The sequence below is a fragment of the Clytia hemisphaerica genome, unplaced genomic scaffold (genome assembly GCF_902728285.1).
Source record: "Clytia hemisphaerica strain Z4C2 unplaced genomic scaffold, Clytia hemisphaerica genome assembly, whole genome shotgun sequence".
Lineage (NCBI taxonomy): Eukaryota > Metazoa > Cnidaria > Hydrozoa > Leptothecata > Clytiidae > Clytia > Clytia hemisphaerica.
Genome location: NW_027103627.1, coordinates 432946 through 452357, shown reverse-complemented (window position 1 = coordinate 452357; position 19412 = coordinate 432946). Strand labels below are relative to the sequence as shown.

General features: G+C 36.7%; 1 protein-coding gene across 2 annotated transcripts; it reads left to right on the top strand.

The window, feature by feature from the left end:
• The first annotated feature begins 12400 nt into the window (after window positions 1-12400).
• On the top strand, window positions 12401-19161 carry LOC136802519 (large ribosomal subunit protein eL32-like). Of its 2 annotated transcripts, XM_067059259.1 has the most exons (4): window positions 12426-12509; window positions 15268-15315; window positions 17236-17485; window positions 18975-19161. In XM_067059259.1, the coding sequence occupies exons 3-4, from the start codon at window positions 17243-17245 to the stop codon at window positions 19131-19133; spliced, it is 402 nt and encodes a 133-aa protein (XP_066915360.1). In that variant the 5' UTR covers window positions 12426-12509; window positions 15268-15315; window positions 17236-17242; the 3' UTR covers window positions 19134-19161. The 2 variants fall into 2 exon arrangements, with proteins under 2 accessions (XP_066915359.1, XP_066915360.1); XM_067059258.1 differs by lacking the exon at window positions 15268-15315 and having other exon boundaries at window positions 12401-12509.
• The last annotated feature ends 251 nt before the right edge of the window (window positions 19162-19412 follow it).

Genomic DNA, 19412 nt, shown 5'->3' with positions numbered 1-19412 from the left:
TGAGATGGAGCATGTTGCATTGCACCAACGCGAAAAAAAACTTCTCGTGTCCCCAAGCCTTAACACCCTTCATCTTTGTGTTTATAGCATGGATATGACATGGAGGTCATTTCAATTAAATCTGTGCTTTTTTTTGTAAGAACAATTTCATAAAAACACGAGACTCGATATTGGCCAAATCCTAAGAACAAATTAAGAACAATCCCAGTCTTAAATTATATCAGAAAAGGCTAAAAAAAATTATTTAGTTTCTAAAGGGATTTTAAGCCCTTCTCGAGTCAATAAGTCAATAAGTAAGCATCTTTAGAACATTTAAAGTTGAAAATCACGAATATTTACATTAGGAACGGCCAAAAATCAGTCAAAATGTACTCTTTACTTTGTCTTATAAAAAAAGCACGTATGAGATTTATTAGTAGAAATTTAATCGCTTAACAAGATATATTGCACATTTCAAATGAACGATTGAGGAATTGAATAGTATATAAGGCTGGGATTTGTTTCATAATCGTATTTCTTGTACCTGTCATTCGAATACACATTTTTTTATAAGAAAAAACTATATAAGAACATAAAGCTTCGATGACCAAAATGTTAAAAACAAGTTAAGAACATATTAAGGCTTTGTAGACTCTAAAACACCCAATTTCTTAGGAAAATGGACAAAGATACTCAAAAAATGGCGAAAATAAGAACATGTTAAGAACATTTTTAGGCTTGAAACTCAAAAAGTCAAGAACATCTGAAGACTTCAAACATTTTTGATGTTCTTATAATAAAGCGTGTAACTTCATAACTTAGTGAAACGTGAAATGTGAGAGGCTGTATTTGACTGAACTGAAGTCTATTTCAAATTAGCTGGCAGTGTTTTTTCAAAACTCAATAACTTTTGATAGAATTTGAATACACGGGTTGCAAAATTATATCAGAACAGTCAAAACATGTGATTACTCGAAAAAGTTCACGTGATTTTACTCCCATGTTACTTGCTTTACAACTTACAGCTGATAACTTTATTAGTGTCAATAATTTCGAACCAATCAGAAATAAATGTCATGTAACAAGCGCATAAAAATTTCGAGTAAAAGCATGATTTGTCTTCAGACTTTGATTTTGCAACTTATGTATTAAGGGGTGATTTTGTGCTTGTTGGAAAGATTATCGGGAGTGAGATATCATTTTGATAACAAAAACGATGAAATATCGAAAATGAAAAAGAAAGAACAACTTCTTGTCTATTTATGCTATGGACATCACTTTCACATACGGAAAACTTCAATATTAGCTGAAGTAAAATGTTAAAAAAAAATTGAAAAATATTCTTGCAATCGGAAATAGTTTGAAATAGTTCAGATTCTCCTGGTAACAGTCATAAACGTGAAAAACCTTGGAAAAAACCTTGCAAAGAAAAGTCACGTCATTGTGCCGGCTAGCTTTTTCAAAATTTATTTCAGAAGCGGCTTTATTGTTGTACGATGAAATATTTGTGCGACTTTTGCATGTTTGAAAGCTGAGCAAACTTTTTGGAAGATTCGTATATACGATAATCTATTACCTGTTTCAAATCCTACACTCCTGCCCCGGTGGAATTTCTTCCCACAGTCAGGGTGAAAGGAAATCTACTGTTCTCAGGTCAAAATTCCAGTTGGACGGTTCGATTTTTTTAATTGAATTTTAAATGGGGATAAAAACAAAGTCAATTTTCTAGTGGGGTTGAAATTATAGGGTATTCATCCATCGGAGACAAAATTTTGGCCAAATCTCCGCGATCGAATTTTTCAGTAGGACGGGGATCCCATCAAGTGACATGGGTGTGTTTACATCAAAGGTCTTACCGTAACTACGTTCATATATTCTTGATTCAATTTACATTTCTTACCAAATTCTCTTTTTTTCATTCACACACCTGCCTTGATTATCAGACTTGATTCTAACCTAAGAGAATGTTTTATAAAATGATTTACATACATATGCCATGGATTCAAATTTCCAAGAGAGAGATTTAGGGTGTGAATGTGTCTCCAGGTGGTATGTGTCAGGACTAACTGTACTCCCCGTGATCAGTGGCGGCCTGGCAGGGGGTGCAGGGTGTGCAGTGCACCACCCAGAAAGACCTGAGAGGGGCGCCAAAAAAGCTTTTCAAGGGGGCGCCAAAAATTCTTTTGATGTTTGGTTGGGCGATTTTGCGCCCTTTGACTCGTTTTTAGCGCCTTCTATAAGTGCGATGTAAATTTTTTTCACGCCTGCGGCGCTTCGTTTTATTTTACGAATTTTTCAAAACTACTATCAACATTGAATTGCGAAAAGTCAAAGCAAGAGAAGTGTTTTGTATCCACCAGGGGTTAAAGAGGATGCTCACCCCCAAAATGAGAGATTGAAACTGCTCGCTGTGGTTTTTGTGGTCTTATGCGGACTAACTTTTGACCTTTTTACACCAAATTTTTTTGCCTGCGGCGCCAGAATTACAAAGAACCCTTATTCTTGCTAACTTTCGAACGTATAAATAAAACTTTGTTTACTCAGAGATTCCGGGCGTTACTTTCAACCAGTCACTGCTCTTACCAGTTTAATAGTTTCACTTAATGGTATAGGGCGCAAATAAGGACAAAAATATCAGGGGCGCCAATTTCATAGTTTGCACCACCAAGAAAATTAAGCCAGGCCGCTACTGCCCGTGATTATATAATCCTTTCGATGCGAAACTGACAGAAATAAGATTACAACTGTCTGACAACTTCAATGCGTAAATTAAATTTCGTTGCGTTTCAAAAAACAAGACACGAAGTCCGAAAAAGTCATAACAATAAAGTTTAAAACTTAAGTGTCTGTCTGATAAGGAAAATATCTAGTTTCAATTTAGCCTGGGTATCCAGACTTAAAATTTCAGTAAAAAAACTTTTACCTCAAAATACAAAGTTCTAAAATTTTAGAGTATGGTGCAACTAAAAAAAGTCTGGTACAGTTTGAATGACACAGTCTGTGAGTAAACCCTTGTTTACAGAATCTCAACTTTGGAAACCCATGCAGACACACCATAAAACCTCTTTTACAAACTCAAAAGTCTTTCAAAGCTACTTTAAACTACATCCAAACGTCAGCCACATTCATAAAGGCTCCTTTCCATTAGTCGTTTTGTTTAGCCAATGAACCTGTGTTTTCATTTTCATTTGTTTAATCTTTACAATATCCATATTTTTATTAAATTGACTGGGCGCGTTTTAACCAATTAGATGCACTCACATATGCAGGGACAAATATCCCTGCAGACGAGTTAGTTGGGACGGACCGTAAACCAGAGACAAAATATTAAAAAAAACTAGATGGTAAAAGAGTTTACGGTCTGGATATCCAGGCTACATAGAATTCTGCACTTTTATTTTTTTGTTTCTATTCCGCGTAAATTTTCCGGTGGACGGAAGTTAGCTAAAGTTTGAACCACAACTTTAAGTTTAGCGAGAATGATCTGATTTCCTTCCTCACCAGTTTAACAGGACCCAGCTGGCACACAACGTTGTTTCAACGTTTATCTAACGTTATATGGACGTTGTGAACATTAGATGAACGTTGAAACAACGTTGTGTGCCAGCTGGGGAAGGAATAATACACAAAACATTCGAAACAACGCCCACATGTTATTGAAAAAGTTCTAAATCAAAATTATGCCAAAGAAAATTTCATATCAAATATTTTTGCTTTGCAATTCCAAACCAAAATCAAGTAATATATCACTGTATGCAGGGTTCTCTAATACACGCCTTCATAAAGCCACGTGCCACCAAGTTAACAAGATTCTGCATATCAATAAATACTGCACAAACCCACACAAAGTTTCGAATAAAATGCAATTTCAACAATTTGGAATGATGAGTATAATTTAGTTTGTCTCTTTTCATCGTTTAATTGCTATGCGGGATCATTAAATTGCCATCAATAAAATATGATTTAATTGCTCGAGTATTTAAAATGTCGTAAGATGAATCATGTTGTTTGATAGGTTAGTAAATAGGCTAGTAAATTACACACAATTGGCGCCGAATTATACCTTAAGGGAACTTATTTTTGCAGGAACTAATTTTTGCGAATTTGGCGAATTTAGACATAGAATAGATAGGAACACATTTACGCTGTCATTCGCCAAAATTAGTTCCCGCCGAAATTAAAAAAAATCATAAATCGCCAAAATAAGTTCTCGCCAAAATTAAAAATTTTCAGTATTTTTGCCGCGGCTCGTCAAATTAGTTCCCGCCAATATAAGTTCCCTTAAGGTATTGGCACTTTCAGGTATTTTAACGTACTTCAGAATTTAAAGATCGGGCGAGAATCGCTGTTTCAGTACTTCCACTTTGATTCATCGGATTTTTCGATTTGGTAGGGGTTAAGTGGCTTCCAGGCTATATTCTCAGCCCCATTGGAACATTTTTGAGCTTTTAGATCTTGAGATCCTAAGGTCCTAAGTGTTAAGTCTCATGTTAAAACTCAGAGTTAAAACTCTACTTTCCAACCGTACTTTAAAGCACTTAAAAATCACTTGCAGTTTTCAAATCTGAGGGAATTCCCCTTTAGTGCCAAATATTACGGTGGGGATTGCAGTTTCCCATTTTCTGTAACATTGGAAATGCATCAGCAAAGTTTACAAATACAGTCAACTATCTCTAATTCGAACCACTACTATTCGAATCTTTCTATATAGTTTGAATTAAAATATTGGTCCCCTCAGCTAGAAATTAGTATAAAATATTTTATGTACGTATTTCGAATCTTTCTCTTTTTCGAAGAAAATTATTGGTCCCTTGAAGATCGAATTAGAGAGAGTCAACTGTATATCCAGCAGTCCAAGTAAAACGGAAACAAAATCTTGCTATTCAGAACAAGCTTAGTTATTGGGTCATTCCATTTCCATACAGGGGTCGGACGATCATTTCAAAGGGATAATCTTAGACGAACTTTACAGTATGGTATGACACAGTAACACCCCTGTCTCACAGCTCCGGTTGAAACTTTTCCTCAGTGGGGATAAAAATTTCTATCAAAATTCAAGTGAGGATGAAGTGAGGTGATCAAAATTCTATTGTTCTAAGGTAAAAAAATCCAGTGGGGATGGTTTTGAAGTGCAGTTTTTAAACATTGATTTTCGGATGGGGATGAAATCAAAGTCAATTTTCCAGTGGGGATGAAATTCCCGGGTATTTTCCTAACAGGGACCAAATTCTCGCCAAATTTTCCAGCGGGCTGGGGTCCCAGCGGGTCTGTGACACAGGGGGTACAGTAGTTATCTTTTTATAATGTGAATAAATAACTACAATGTAATAAAAATCTGCTCTACTACACAAATTCTCTAGTACACTTTTGTGGAACTTGCCTATGTCTCTGTGCGTTGTTCTACAAAATGTGTAATATACTATCAAGATGTTCTGCTTCTGGTCCTACGGTCATAATCTTGGCAATGGTTGCTAAGTCTCTCTAACAGAAACATGGATCATCCTGCGAGTTAAAGACTCGCACCATTGAGTTAAAAGTCCTGAAGAGACTAGAGTCAAACCTCTTGGATGGACAATAAAGTAACTGTTTTCTTGCCCGGGAAAGATTTGAAGATTCCTCTCTAACCATTAGGTCTTTTAACTAAAATCATACACTTAAAAAATGCAAAAAAGATTACCATAATAAATTCTATAACTTTTGATCGGGCAAATCATTCAAAAAGAGTTCCACAATCTGACTTTTCTCCAAACTTTCAAGCTGTTCACCTACAAGCAAAGCTCACAAAATCTAACTTCAAGAGCTTATAAGATCCAATTTATCATGAAGATTTTTGTTTTGAAAACCTGCAAATATATGTCTGAATCAGATGATTGATGTTATTGCAACCTGGTACGACTCTCTGTCAAAAAGGTCAAAAACAATGTTCCCATTCCATGAATTTTGACAGTTCGAAACGAAATCTACCTTTTTAGTGTCCAAGAAAGCAGTGCCGTGCCGTAGGAATAGGTATCCTACGAGAGGCTCAATAAGAAATTTATTTATAAGAAAGATTTCATAAGAACAATGAGGCTCATAAGAACAAAATACCGAAAATAAACACAAGTTACGTACAATGCTAAGCCTGGAATGATTCAACTTTTAGCAAAAATTGAGAGTCGAAGAGGTGTAAATAGGCTACGAAATCTAAAATGCCACAATACTTGCTGTAAAATCATGAGAACAAGATAAGAACAGAAGTTAAGAAGTTAAATAAGAACCGCCAAGCCTCAGTGAAAATCCACTGAGAATGTACTTTTTCCATGGTTTCGATATCTGATATCATATAACAACTATATTACTTTATTCCATGATTCGCAACTCCAGTCTATCAAGTGAACCAAACTATTACCAAAACATTCGATTCCCATGACACCAATGAATCAGATATTTAAATTTCACGCGCGGTACAATTGGAAATGGTCCGAAAAGATTTCTCCCTCTTTTATAAATGCGGAAACACTTACATTATTTGTGGTACCGCATGGTCTTCCCGCTTCATTTTAGAAGGATATCACTTGTGTAAACATTGTCATATCGTACACCTTGTTAAACAGTAATATGCTTTCCTCTCTCTTGGTGTGGATTAACCCTTAATCAATTCCGTTGAGAACCAAAGTTTAGGATTGGCTAATAGGAACTGTTATAACTGAGTTACCACATATGTTGGATGGGTTGACAATCTCGTACGCTCGATAAACATGCGTAACCGAGAAGAAGACACAAATAGAAACATTGGATTCAAAAAAGATGCCAACATTTAAACACATGGTAATGAAAATAGAGCCTAGAGTCAGATGTGGCACATGGTTATATTCTCGAGTCCTCCGTCATCTTAACCAACAATACTATTTCAAAAGAAAGATGAAAGAAAAGATGGAGTTCATGTGATCGCACTACATAGCACATACACCACGGGGAATATTAGTGATAAGCTATATCCAAAACCCGGGGGGGGAGGCAGTCAGGCAAATTGACCGACGGGTATGTGTGGCGGTTAAGAGGGTATGTTTTTCAAAATATCAGAAATGCACTGTAAAGGTGGACTTTTGATAAATGCGCTGTAAGGGTGCAAATTTCAGCAAATCTGCTCGAAAATGTTGATTTTGTTTGCTCTAAAAGAGTTTAAAATTTGAAAAAATGCACTGTAAGGGTATGAATTTCACCGATTTTTTTCTGCACTGTAAGGGGTGCGATTCTAAAAGCCAATTTTTTCGCCGCACATACCGTCAGTTGGTAAACCCACTGCCCCCCCCGGATCCAAAAGCGTCCTAAAAATACGAATAGTTACTCTAAATCTAATCTACACTTAATTAAGGGGACGACAGAGTGTCTGTTGAAACGATTTGGAACAACCCGGAGTTCTGACCCGCACAAAATCGAGGACGCGCGGTATAAAAGTGCTCGATTTAGCTATACTCAGGAATCTGGAAAATTCAAAAGCTAGCCCGTCTCTGTCACAAAAAAACACACATTTCTAAACTGGTCATTGATATTCCGATGGTGGAGTGGTGGCCACCGGTGCTGCTGAAGCTCAGGGAGGAAATTTCTTATCGGGGGCTCATAGCTGAGCTTGACACTCGGAGGAACTTAAAAGTCTCGTTTGGGTATTGGATGAGTGCGTTTTGATGAAAAATGCAATCAAAATGCTATGAAAACCATTTAATGGTGGAAGGAGGGGGTATTGATATACCGTGGTGAGCACCACAGCTGAGCTTTCTCTAAAGTTTGACCTGTGGAGACAGACTACAAGAATTTTATTGCGTCTCAATCACATTAAAGTTTAAATAATGCGAAAATGAAGAGAATGTATCCCCATGTTATCAAACTCAAGTAATTTTTATGATATTTATTATCATCAGCGAAACAAGTTTCCTTCAAGTTCAAAATATTTCTTTTTTCTGACTCCGCCAATTGTGTAACCTACTCGTCTGTAACAGTCATTACCCACTCATTAATAATAATTTTTATTCAATTCTAAATAAGTTACTATCGATTCCTATGTAAATTACAAAAATATTTATGTTGTGTTTTGAGATTACTACACTATTTGTTGTTCAATTTTTCTACTCTAACGTTTTCCACTTGTAATTTGATTAGCATGGCTTTATCCAACTCCAAGATCCTGGAGATAACCATGATTACTTTTGTTTTCGCTGAGTAGTGTGCGTTGAATCAAATTGGGATCTCTGTCTCCACAGCTTGATGTGTAATATTCACACGATAGAGACAAGACAAGACAAGACATACACCTTCCCAAAAATGGGAATAGGCCCTAACCTAAGTCAGAGATCACTGCACAATATACTACATAAATTATAAAAATAAATAATGGAAATAAATAACTAAAGAATAAATGAGTGCTATTAAAATAAAAATCTACGAAATATTGTTAATCAACTTCCACCATCTCAGTCTATCAGAGGCAATCACATACCAATTACATTTATCAATACCAGCTTTTTTCAAACATTTAGAAATAGATCTACCATATGTAAACTTTGGACAACCTCTGGGCCTTTTAGATCGAACCCAACAAGATATCATTTTTCTCGGTAACCTTTCCCACGACATACGCATTACATGCCCAGCCCATTGTAATTGCTTTTTTACAACATACAAATCAATCGATTTCAAAGATAACTTTTCGAACATAGATAACATCGTAAGCCTTTCCTGCCAAGCCCGAAAGCGATTGGTGTGGCACATAACACGAACACATTGATGATGAAATCTCGATAATAACTTAAATAACTTTTCTGTAACACACCAACATTCAGCACCATACAAGAGTATGGGTAAAACAAAAGAAGAATAAACTTTTCCCTTTGTGACATAATCGACACTACAGGAGCTGAAAATCGATTTTCTCAGTGCGCCGAACGCATTTCCCGCTTTACGAATACGTGTTTCAATCTCGAGGTCATCCGTACCATTTGTTGTAATGATACTTCCTAAATATGCGAACTGGCTAACGATTGGGATGTATCGGTTATTGGTTAAAATGATGTCAGAGAAATCAGCTTTATCGTAATCTTCTCGCGATTCGTAAAGAGAAGGTGCCTTGGCACAGAAGAGCAATTCAGTTTTTGAGCTTTGACGAGGCTCTGTTACTCCGGTGTGGATTTCTGTACCAAAGCGAGAAAAGTGGTGAACTAGTGATTGCGTCTCAACAACAGCATCATGACGATTATCGAATACGACTGCAGTATCATCTGCATATTCTGAATCAAGCAACGAAATTGGTTCTCCACGTGCTTTGAACGATCTACCTGTCATTTGAGCATCATTTTTTGTCATGAATACACAAGGAGTGGCAGAACATTTTATTCTCCAACTACTGATGGTTGCTGTGATGAAGAACGTGAAGAGAATGGGGCCTAGGACATCCCCTTGTTTAACACCGATACTATTGTTGATGGGATCAGTGATGAAGTTGTTGTCGATTTTAACAGCAAATGTCTTGTGTAAAGCAGTTAGGAGGTTCACAAGTTTAGGTGGCACACCGTACTTCAGTAAAATGCCCCATAACAATTTTCTGGGCACTCTGTCAAACGCTTTGACTAAGTCAAGAAATAACACCCACGACTCAAGTCCATGCTCACTCCTTTTCTTAATTGCGGATTTGATTGTGAAGACAGCGTCAATGCAGCCACGTTTTGGTCGGAAGCCGCATTGTTGCTCATGATCTAGCTGCTCTTCTATCGGAAGCAATCGGGCGTGTAAAATGTTAGCAATGATTTTGTATGTAATTTCTAACAACATTATCCCACGATAGTTTTTGGGTAGTGATAAGTCACCTTTCTTTGGGAGTACAATCAGTCGACCGATGTTCCATTCATCAGGAACAATTTCTGTATTCCAAAAATTTATAATGATCTGTCGTAAGATGATACGAGTATCCGGATGATTTAACAACGCTTTTAGGGGTTGGGACATGATTCCTGTTTCACCTGGTGCATTATTTTTGAGCTTGAGCGTAGTTTTTTGGATTTCTTCATCTGTCGGAGGGTGGTCATATTCTTTGTGGACAGGGTGTTGGGAAATTTCGTCAAGCACTGTGGGATCGTACGTGCCTTCTTGATCAAAAAGATTCTTGAAGTGGTTATAGAAAACGGTGTCGTTTTCCTCGGGTGTTTGACATGTAGAGCCATCTGGTTTTTTCATTTGTTTTTGTACAGATGGACGAATTTTTGCCAGAGAACCTCTTAGTATTTTAATAGATTCCCAAGCTTTCTTGGTACCAAAGTCATTAATGTTATTGCAATGGAACTCTATCCACTTGTTTTTAGCAATTTTGACTTCACGTTTCAGCTTCTTTCGTGCATGTTTCAATTTCTCGCTGCTATTTCTCGTCCTCCTTCGTAGCACTCTTTGCATTGCTTCATTACGATTGTTTATCAACGGGATCAAAGTTTCTTTATTTGCTTCAAACCAGCCTGGCTGTGCTCTGGGTTTGGTTGGTAAAATCGAATGACAAGCCGAGGATACAGATTTGATAATCTCTGTATGGGTTACTGTATTTGGAGTGTTCAGCTTCACATGTTCGCAAAAGTTGTAACATACAGTTCTGTCATTTAAAACAGTGTAATCAAGATTTATTAAGCGATTTCGAGGGGTAGTTTTCTTTTTCAAACGTTTCATAATACGAAGTCTGATCATGATTGCACCATGATCACTGTCAATGACTTGTTTACACGTACCTGCGTCAACAATACGATGAAACATTTCAGCGTTTACTAGGAAATGATCAATTTGGTGTTTGTTTTTACTCCTTGGGTGTGTCCAGGTTGCATAGAGTCTCTTTGTAAAACATGTTGTACTCACTTTAAGTTCGTGTATGGCAAGATGAGTGAGAAAACGTAAACCAGCATTGTTTCTGTGACTCAAGCCGTACTTTCCGAGTGGGCCATTATCATTATCTGAAGCACAACCGACGCTTGCATTGCAGTCCGACCCAATGATCAGAATATCGCCGTTGCGTCTCTTATTGATACAATTTGAGAATTTTTCAAGATAGTCATCCCACTCTTGGTCTGGTGCATTACCGACAGGAGCGTACGCTGATACAAGAAATAAACAAACGTCTCTTTTGTGTTTGTCTTTAACACAAAGTCTTATAGCAATAATTCGAGCACCATAATCGATATGCTTTTCGTATCCTGCTGCTTTCCATGCGGATATTCCTTCGTGGTTTAATACAATGCCGACTCCTTGCGAGCCACGATTACATGCATCGTTTGTTTTTTCAAGTCCGTTTGTTATTAGTTTGAACTTGTCACAGTCAAGAGTCTCATGTCCGAATCTCCATGTTTCCTGAAGACACATACCCCAAACATTTTTACGTAATGATAGCGAGTTGAACAACTCTTCGAGTCTCGAGGCAGATTTGATTCCACGTACATTCTGCGAAATGAAGCAAATGTTCTTCATAAGCTTTTTAGCAACCATGCTTGTGAGGCTATGGGGTGCTACGAGTGTTGATTGCCAAATCCCACCGTATCCGGTAATCCAATTGGATTCGCGAGGAGTACAGCCTCTTGGATTGACCACTCAGCTTGAATGTCGATTGTCTTCACTTCATTCGTTGTTGCGTGTATAGGTGTGGTGGCTCACCCCCATTTAATTGAGGAGGATTTTCTTTCCACCACCACACCCTTTTGTTGTTTTTTGATCTATAAGAACAACTTTGACTCAAATTTGGAATTATGGTGTTTCTTTTTATTTGTCCACACACGATAGAGAGACAATAATAATAGTGTCATATTAAACATGAGAAATCGGCAAAAATCAGTCAGTGTTGTTTTTCAGTATCTGATTCCTTGCCTAAAAAGCGAAAAAGAATTACTGTTTAAATCGTCGATCCCTCAAAACAAGGGGTCTGAGTCCAGGTTGAGAGCGAGGCGCATGCCACCGTTGCTCAGTAGTAGGTACTGTGTTTTTCTGCTACGGATGGAGCGGAGACGGTTAGCTTTCTGATTTGACTAGATTCTGATTGAACCGAGGACGACGGTAAATCAGCACTTTTACCGTTCTCGATTTTGCGGGTCAAAACGGCGTGTTATTCTAAATCGCTTCAGTCATTTTACCGTCCTCAAAAGCTCTCACAGTCACAAACAAATACAAAAAAAAAACTCGCGCTCTCGGGGCTGATGGAATTCCGTAAATAATCCACAAACCTTTGGATGTTGAAAATCTAGAGCTGTAGTGCTTAGTTGGCATAAAATCTTACATCAAGTGCGAGAAAAACCTCAATCCTCAATGATGTAAACTCACTCGCGAGCTAGAGAAGAGAGGTGGAGAAAAAAATAGGGTGAATCGAATTCAGAAAAGAAAAAGTAAGGGGGCGACGGGCGGTTGGAAATTAATTGTATTTGTTCGGTTCCGCAAATTACAAACAAAAATGGCTGCAAAGGACCCGTAAACTTGACCCGCAATTTCAGTGATTCCTTTACAAACTTGTTCAAGAAATTTGGTTACTGGAATTATACCATGTAAGTTTATCGTCGAAATTCTGGATAATCTCATGATTTTGTATGCTGGATGAGTATCATATGCATTGTAGAATAGTTGAAGGTCCTTATGGATGAAAAATTTTGGCTTACTTAATGCTATTGGCATTGTTATGCAGCTTTGTTTACATCACATTGGAGTTGGCATATTTTCTGTAATGGAGACTGATAGTGTATAATTTTGGTATATGAATGTTTGGTTTTGAAAGGAATGAATTTCAGCTTCGGTTTGAGAAATTGCTCTTCTACTTCTCCAAGTAAATTGTTACTGAGCCTGTCAAAGGCTGATTGAGTTGGTTGTTTGATCTTTAACAGCATTTTTTTTGTTGATTGGGATTCTGTTCTCAGTGGTATTTTACTGTATTATTCTTGATGATCTATCAACGAATTTAACAGATTGCTTGGGTTTTTTGTTTCATGTTCTCACTGTTAAGTCAAAGATAAACAAGGCTAAAGGAGGGGGAAAAGCTCACTGTTGTAGTCATTGGGTCATCCCAGAAAATTTTTGTTACCCCCCATTGGAAGACGTCCATTTAAAAATTTTTTTAGCCTCAAAAATAATTTTTCTTTTCCAGTGGTGGTCCGAAATTCCGATGAAAATCCATGTATTTTTGCAAAATACATCGGAAATTCGCTTTTAAAACATCAATTGATGTTTTTCTAACCTAAAATCAATTTGTGAGAGACCCCTAAGAAAGTGGATGATTTAAGTTCGACCAAACATACAATGTTCATCACATTCAGCAAAAACTATGTTCAACAGAGTTCAATTACAAATTCTATAATAAATTAAATGTTGGACAAAGTTGGACAACAAAGATTAAAGCTGGAAATTACGAAATAGAAAATTAGAAAGAAATTTGTGAATATCATTCAGTTTGTTTTTTTCGTGTTAAATTATAAATATGAAATGTACATCCAAAATAATTAAAATAATCATGTGACAAAACAAAGCCAGGTTAAGGGGTTTTAGGTTTAAGACCTGTGTACATGTCCAGACAGTGTCAATCGAACAAAAATCGCAATCGAACCAATCGAACGTAATCGAACGCGATCGAATAATTGCAATTCGATGGTCGAACGTAATCGAATCTCAATCGAACGGCCGAATCCTGGGTAATATTCGATTGTGTTCGATTGCGTTTGAATAAGGTAGATTGGTTCGATTAATAGTTGAACTATTTTCGATTGTCATTTGCATTTGATTTCGATTGATTAGACTAGAGGATTCTGTTTGATGAGTTTGATTGAATTAAATTGGATCACTCTGTTAGGGCTTTTTAGGGTTTAGCGGGTGACCGAGTGCTAAAAGTACCGTAGCAAAGCGAATGAAATCTAATATAATTGAATCAATCGAACGTAATCGAATACAATCGAACGTAATCGAAGCAATCGAAAAGCAAATCCTGGGTTATATTCGATTGCAATTCGATTGCGTTCAATTGATTCGACGTTCGATTCGTTGGATTGACACCGTCTGGACATGTGTAACATTTAGCCACAGATTTTAAAAACATCAAACATAAAACCCTATCCCATTAGGGAGGGGTCACCCACATATCAATGTTTCCTGCAACTAACGTCATTGTGAGTGATGCGAGGGGACGGGGGGTCAGAGCCCATGACGCTAAGAAATTTCAACAGAATATCGATTTGCAAACCTGTAACATTTTGTATTCCATCCTTCGCTACACCTGCCATCTTAATTCAAATGCATAAAATATAACAGATGATATCCAATACCCTTCCGTTACGTTTGTAGGAATATGTTATTATCTCCCTAATCATAAAAACAGAGATACCGCAATAAAAAATAGATGGGCCGTATTTTGATATACAAGGGCCGCGCTGACAGACCATCTACATAGATATGACGAAACAACGAGCCCTTTGTCTGGGGACAAACAAATGTGAAAGTCACAAGTCAAAACCATTTGTTTTAAAACCGTGCGAAACAAAGCACAAAAATCAATGTGACTGGAATATCAATATCTGTAATAGAGAAGAAAAATTACTTTCATCGATTTTTGTTATATTTATGTAAATAATGCTAAGAAAGGGGGGTGGGGTTCTTCAGATAGCGTCACAATGACGTTAATTGCAGGAAAAATCGATATGCGAGTGACCCCTTAAATGTCAAATTGATGTTGTTGGTGTTTTTTGTGGTACAATGAGTATTGATGTCACTCCTTATCAGAATCTCTGGGAAAAGAACCAAATCAGTATAAGGTTTCTTATTGTAACAAATGTGAATAAATTTTAGGAATAGTTTCAACTTTCCCTTTCTGAATCGCACATGGTATTGCATCTCAATGCTCTACTGTGTTGAACCGTGAAAGGAGATCAGTTGCACTCTCCCATTTTATTACACCTTTCTAATAGGTGATATAAAAGTAAAGAGTTCAACAAAATTGTTTTTTTTTTCTTTCAAATTGAATGAAAATTAGTCTCAAGCTTTTTTATATTCAAGATTGTCAAGTTGGTCGATTTTCTCTATGGGACGTCAGATATCTAGTAAAGCTAGTGCCTTGAATATGAGGGAATGTTGATTATTTTACAGACTTAATGCTTTGAACGGATTTGAGGAAATTTACTAGATTTTAGATCCTTTAAGTTTAAGGCCTCCTTTGTTCCATGAATTGCAGAATTGTTTTTGAATTTTTTCCGTGGCTTTTTTTAAGAACTGACAATGTAAAATGTAACTGCATTTTCTATATTTTTTTCAATCTTTCTCTATTAGAAAAAGAGTGGAGGACCTCACAAGCTAACATTACCTTCACAATCAACGGTAACTTATTTTCTTTTGATATTCACTACGGGCTTGGTTGAACGTTTAGTATTTATCAATATAACATGGCTCAAATGAGAATTCAACGTAAAGATTTTCTTCAAGAGTAACGAGAAGACAGCCTGTAATTTCAGATTGCATTTCAGGATTTCTAGATGAATCTTTAGATGGATGTTGATACCATTTGATAGAAACATTTTTGACAACTTTGATTTGAATCTTTAAAATTCTCTCTATGATAGCTATGCTTGGATTATGTTTAAATTCGCATGCCAAATTATGTCAAAGTCTGTTTAAGCTTGATGATTGATAGGTCTCCTTTCTGAATCGCACATGGTATTGCATCTCAATGCTCTACTGTGTTGAACCGTGAAAGGAGATCAGTTGCACTCTCCCATTTTATTACACCTTCTTAATAGGTGATATAAAAGTAAAGAGTTTGACAAAAGATTTTTCCTCTCAAATGAAATTTAGATTGATTTTGAACTTAAAATCTGTAGTGCCCCTAATGTTGATCTCTGTCTTAATGACAGATGCGATAAACAGAGATTTAAATGAAATTAATGAGGCTCATATCTTCAGTTTACCTTAATTTGTTAACCCGTCTGGAAAGCACCTTCTTTATGCAAGACTTGCAATTATATACAAGGTCGTCAAATGAAGGAGATAAATTGCTTCATGGGTGTGGTCTGGCTTACTATAGTAGCTATGAACAGCAATTATGGAGTAAACACTTATGACTTAAGCTTTGCTGTCTTCCAAATTTTCTTTATTCAGCTTCCCTAAAAGCAGTGCTGCAGATAAGGAATAGACCTTTTCAAAAATTACATCACAAACCTGCACGAACATCACTTGCCTCGTATTCAAACAATTACCATGGTAATTATGTCCCTGGGATAAACAGATTTAAATGAAATTAACGAGGCTCATATTTTCAGTCTACCTCAGTTTTGTTAACCCTTCTGTAAAGCACCTTCTTTATGCAAGACTTGCAATTATATACAAGGTCGTCAAATGAAGGAGATAAATTGCTTCATGGGTGTGGTCTGGCTTACTATAGTAGCTATGAACAGCAATTATGGAGTAAACACTTATGACTTAAGCTTTGCTGTCTTCCAAGTTTTCTTTATTCAGCTTCCCTAAAAGCAGTGCTGCAGATAAGGAATAGACCTTTTCAAAAATTACGTCACAAACCTGCACGAACATCACTTGCCTCGTATTCAAACAATTACCATGGTAATTATGTCCCTGGGATAAATAGATTTAAATGAAATTAAAGAGGCTCATATTTTCAGTTTACCTCAGTTTTGTTAACCCTTCTGTAAAGCACCTTCTTTATGCAAGACTTGCAATTATATACAAGGTCGTCAAATGAAGGAGATAAATTGCTTCATGGGTGTGGTCTGGCTTACTGTAGTAGCTATGAACAGCAATTATGGAGTAAACACTTATGACTTTGATGTCTTTTCTTTATTCAGCATCCGTAAAAGCAGATAAGGAATTGAGATAAGTGTAGTGAGAAAAAGCTCCTTATGATGATAGGAAGATATAACAAATAATAAATAAAACAGAGCATGGACAAAAATTGATTCGTTACATTTTTCGACAAGGAATCTCAAGCTTCAATGACAAAAGTAAAATTAGACCTTTAAAAATGATGGGTTGATTTGCAGCACAGCCTAAAATAGATAGAGTTTTCAAAAGAAAAAACTAATTAAAATAGTCCATAGCCACATTCTTTTTCACCACTGTTCAGGTACTTTGCGTTTTCAAATTGAGAATCCGATTTATATTTTGAAAGAGTAACGACGTGTTAAGCTGTAACGAAACTTAAAATCTAAACTTGTTGATGTATTATAGGTTTTCTCTATTAATACATCAAACCCAGGTATATTTATTTTCCGATTTACTTCATTGCAGAGTCAACATGGTCGTTCCAACACAAAAGAGGAAGCTCATCAAAAAGCGAACCAAAAGATTTATTCGTCATCAATCTGACCGATATGTTAAGGTCGCAGAAAGCTGGAGAAAACCAAAGGGTATTGATAACAGAGTCAGACGACGATTCAAGGGGCAATATTTGATGCCAAACATCGGTTATGGAACTAACGCTAAAACCAGACATTGTATGCCTGATGGCTTCAAGAAATTTGTCGTTCACAACCAAAAAGTAAGTTATTTATTGTAATTGTTTCTGATTTGGCCAGCTGATTTTCTTTTCTCAACTTCAGTTGAGTTATAATCTGAGAATGTCTGTATGTATGTATGTCCGTCCGAAAACTTTAGGGCAGGCTGGACACTTCAAAAAAGGTCGGATTTGGCTGAAATTTGGCACACTTGTTCCTTGGGTGAATATCTGGGGGTGTTTTTTTCATTTTTTGAAAATTTTGATTTTTGGGGCCCGGGGACGAGTTTTTTGCCAAAACGAGGCTAAAACTTTGGGGCAGCCTGGACACTTCAAAAAAGGTCGGATTTGGCTGAAATTTGGCACACTTGTTCCTTGGGTGAATTTCTGGGGGTGTTTTTTTCATTTTTTGAAAATTTTGATTTTTGGGGCCTGGGGACGAGTTTTTCACCAAAACGAGGCTGGCAGCCTGGACACTTCAAAAAAGGTCGGATTTGGCTGAAATTTGGCACACTTGTTCCTTGGGTGAATATCTGGGGGTGTTTTTTTCATTTTTTAAAAATTTTGATTTTTGGGGCCTGGGGATGAGTTTTTCACCAAAACGAGGCTGGCAGCTTGGAGACTTTAAAAACGGTCCGATTTGGCTGAAACGAAACCACTTTCCGCTTGTTCCTGCTTTTTCCTGCACTGCCCATAAGAGTCAAGGACAAACATTAAACAAAATAATAATTGATTTAATCCCTCCAAAAGGAATGAAAAGAATCAATTTGAGTTTTGTTTATGTGCCATTGAGCAGAGTTCGGAGATTGGCTGATCTCACAATTGTCAGACCCTTTGATCGGGATATTTTAAACTTGTCTGTGGATAGTGACTGTAAAGCTATGATGGTAGACTTTAAGAATAGGGATATATGTAAACATTTGTGAACCCAAGAAAACTTTAATATCTTGATAAATTTTAAAATCAATTTTCGTATATGATAAATTGTGGGAAATTAATTTTTCAGAGCAACGTGTGAACAAAAGCCACAAAAGGTTTGAGGAACTTTCTCCTAAGTTATTTATTTTGAAAGGCTCTTAGGACGAGGACACTATTCTAACGCACATAAAAAAATGAAAAAATTAAGATAAAAGCACCCCCAGGTATTCACCCAAGGAACAAGTGTACCAAATTTCAGCCAAAACGGACAAAGTATATTTGCTACCTAATACTAAATATTTGAAATGTTACAATTGGGCCTTCTAATAACGGGAAAATCTGAAGTTGAGCCCAGTGCAGTGCGCACGTTCGACCATGTTTTAATCTTCTGTAAATTCAATTTTTTTTTTCCGGTTTCAATGTCTTAGCAGGTCTTTTTACTTCTTAAACAAAATTAGAAGGCAAATGTGATTGTGATCGTTTATCACACCCTTCTGTTACGATCAACATTGAGAGTTCCCCAAGTTTGAAACATGCAGTGAAAAGCAGTCAGTTAAAACTTGCAAACAGAAAATTCCTAAACCTAATTGTTTTCTTTTCGTTTCTTTCACTTTAGGAATTAGAACTCCTCCTCATGCTTAAAGGAACATACGCCGCAGAAATCGCCCACAACGTTTCCGCCCGTAAACGAAAAGACATTGTTGAACGTGCCAATCAACTTTCAATTAAAGTAACCAACGCCACCGCCAGATTAAGGTCTGAGGAAAACGAATAAATTAATACAAAAAAATCTTGAACAAAAATTGATTTGTCTCATTTTATTGAAGGGTGGTAGAACTGCTTTCAGAAATGCATGTTTCAATCTTGGGGAAAAAGGTTTGCATTTCCTGGCATTTCTACCATCCTTCAGTATTATCCAAGAATTGTTGAATAAACCAGAATGAGCCCTTTGAGGTAGGCTTAAAACAGCAAAATGACCTAATTTACAGTGCTACAGGGGCGTTTACTAGAAACTTGTATGACTTAAATACTTTGATACAAGTTCTGATTAGGA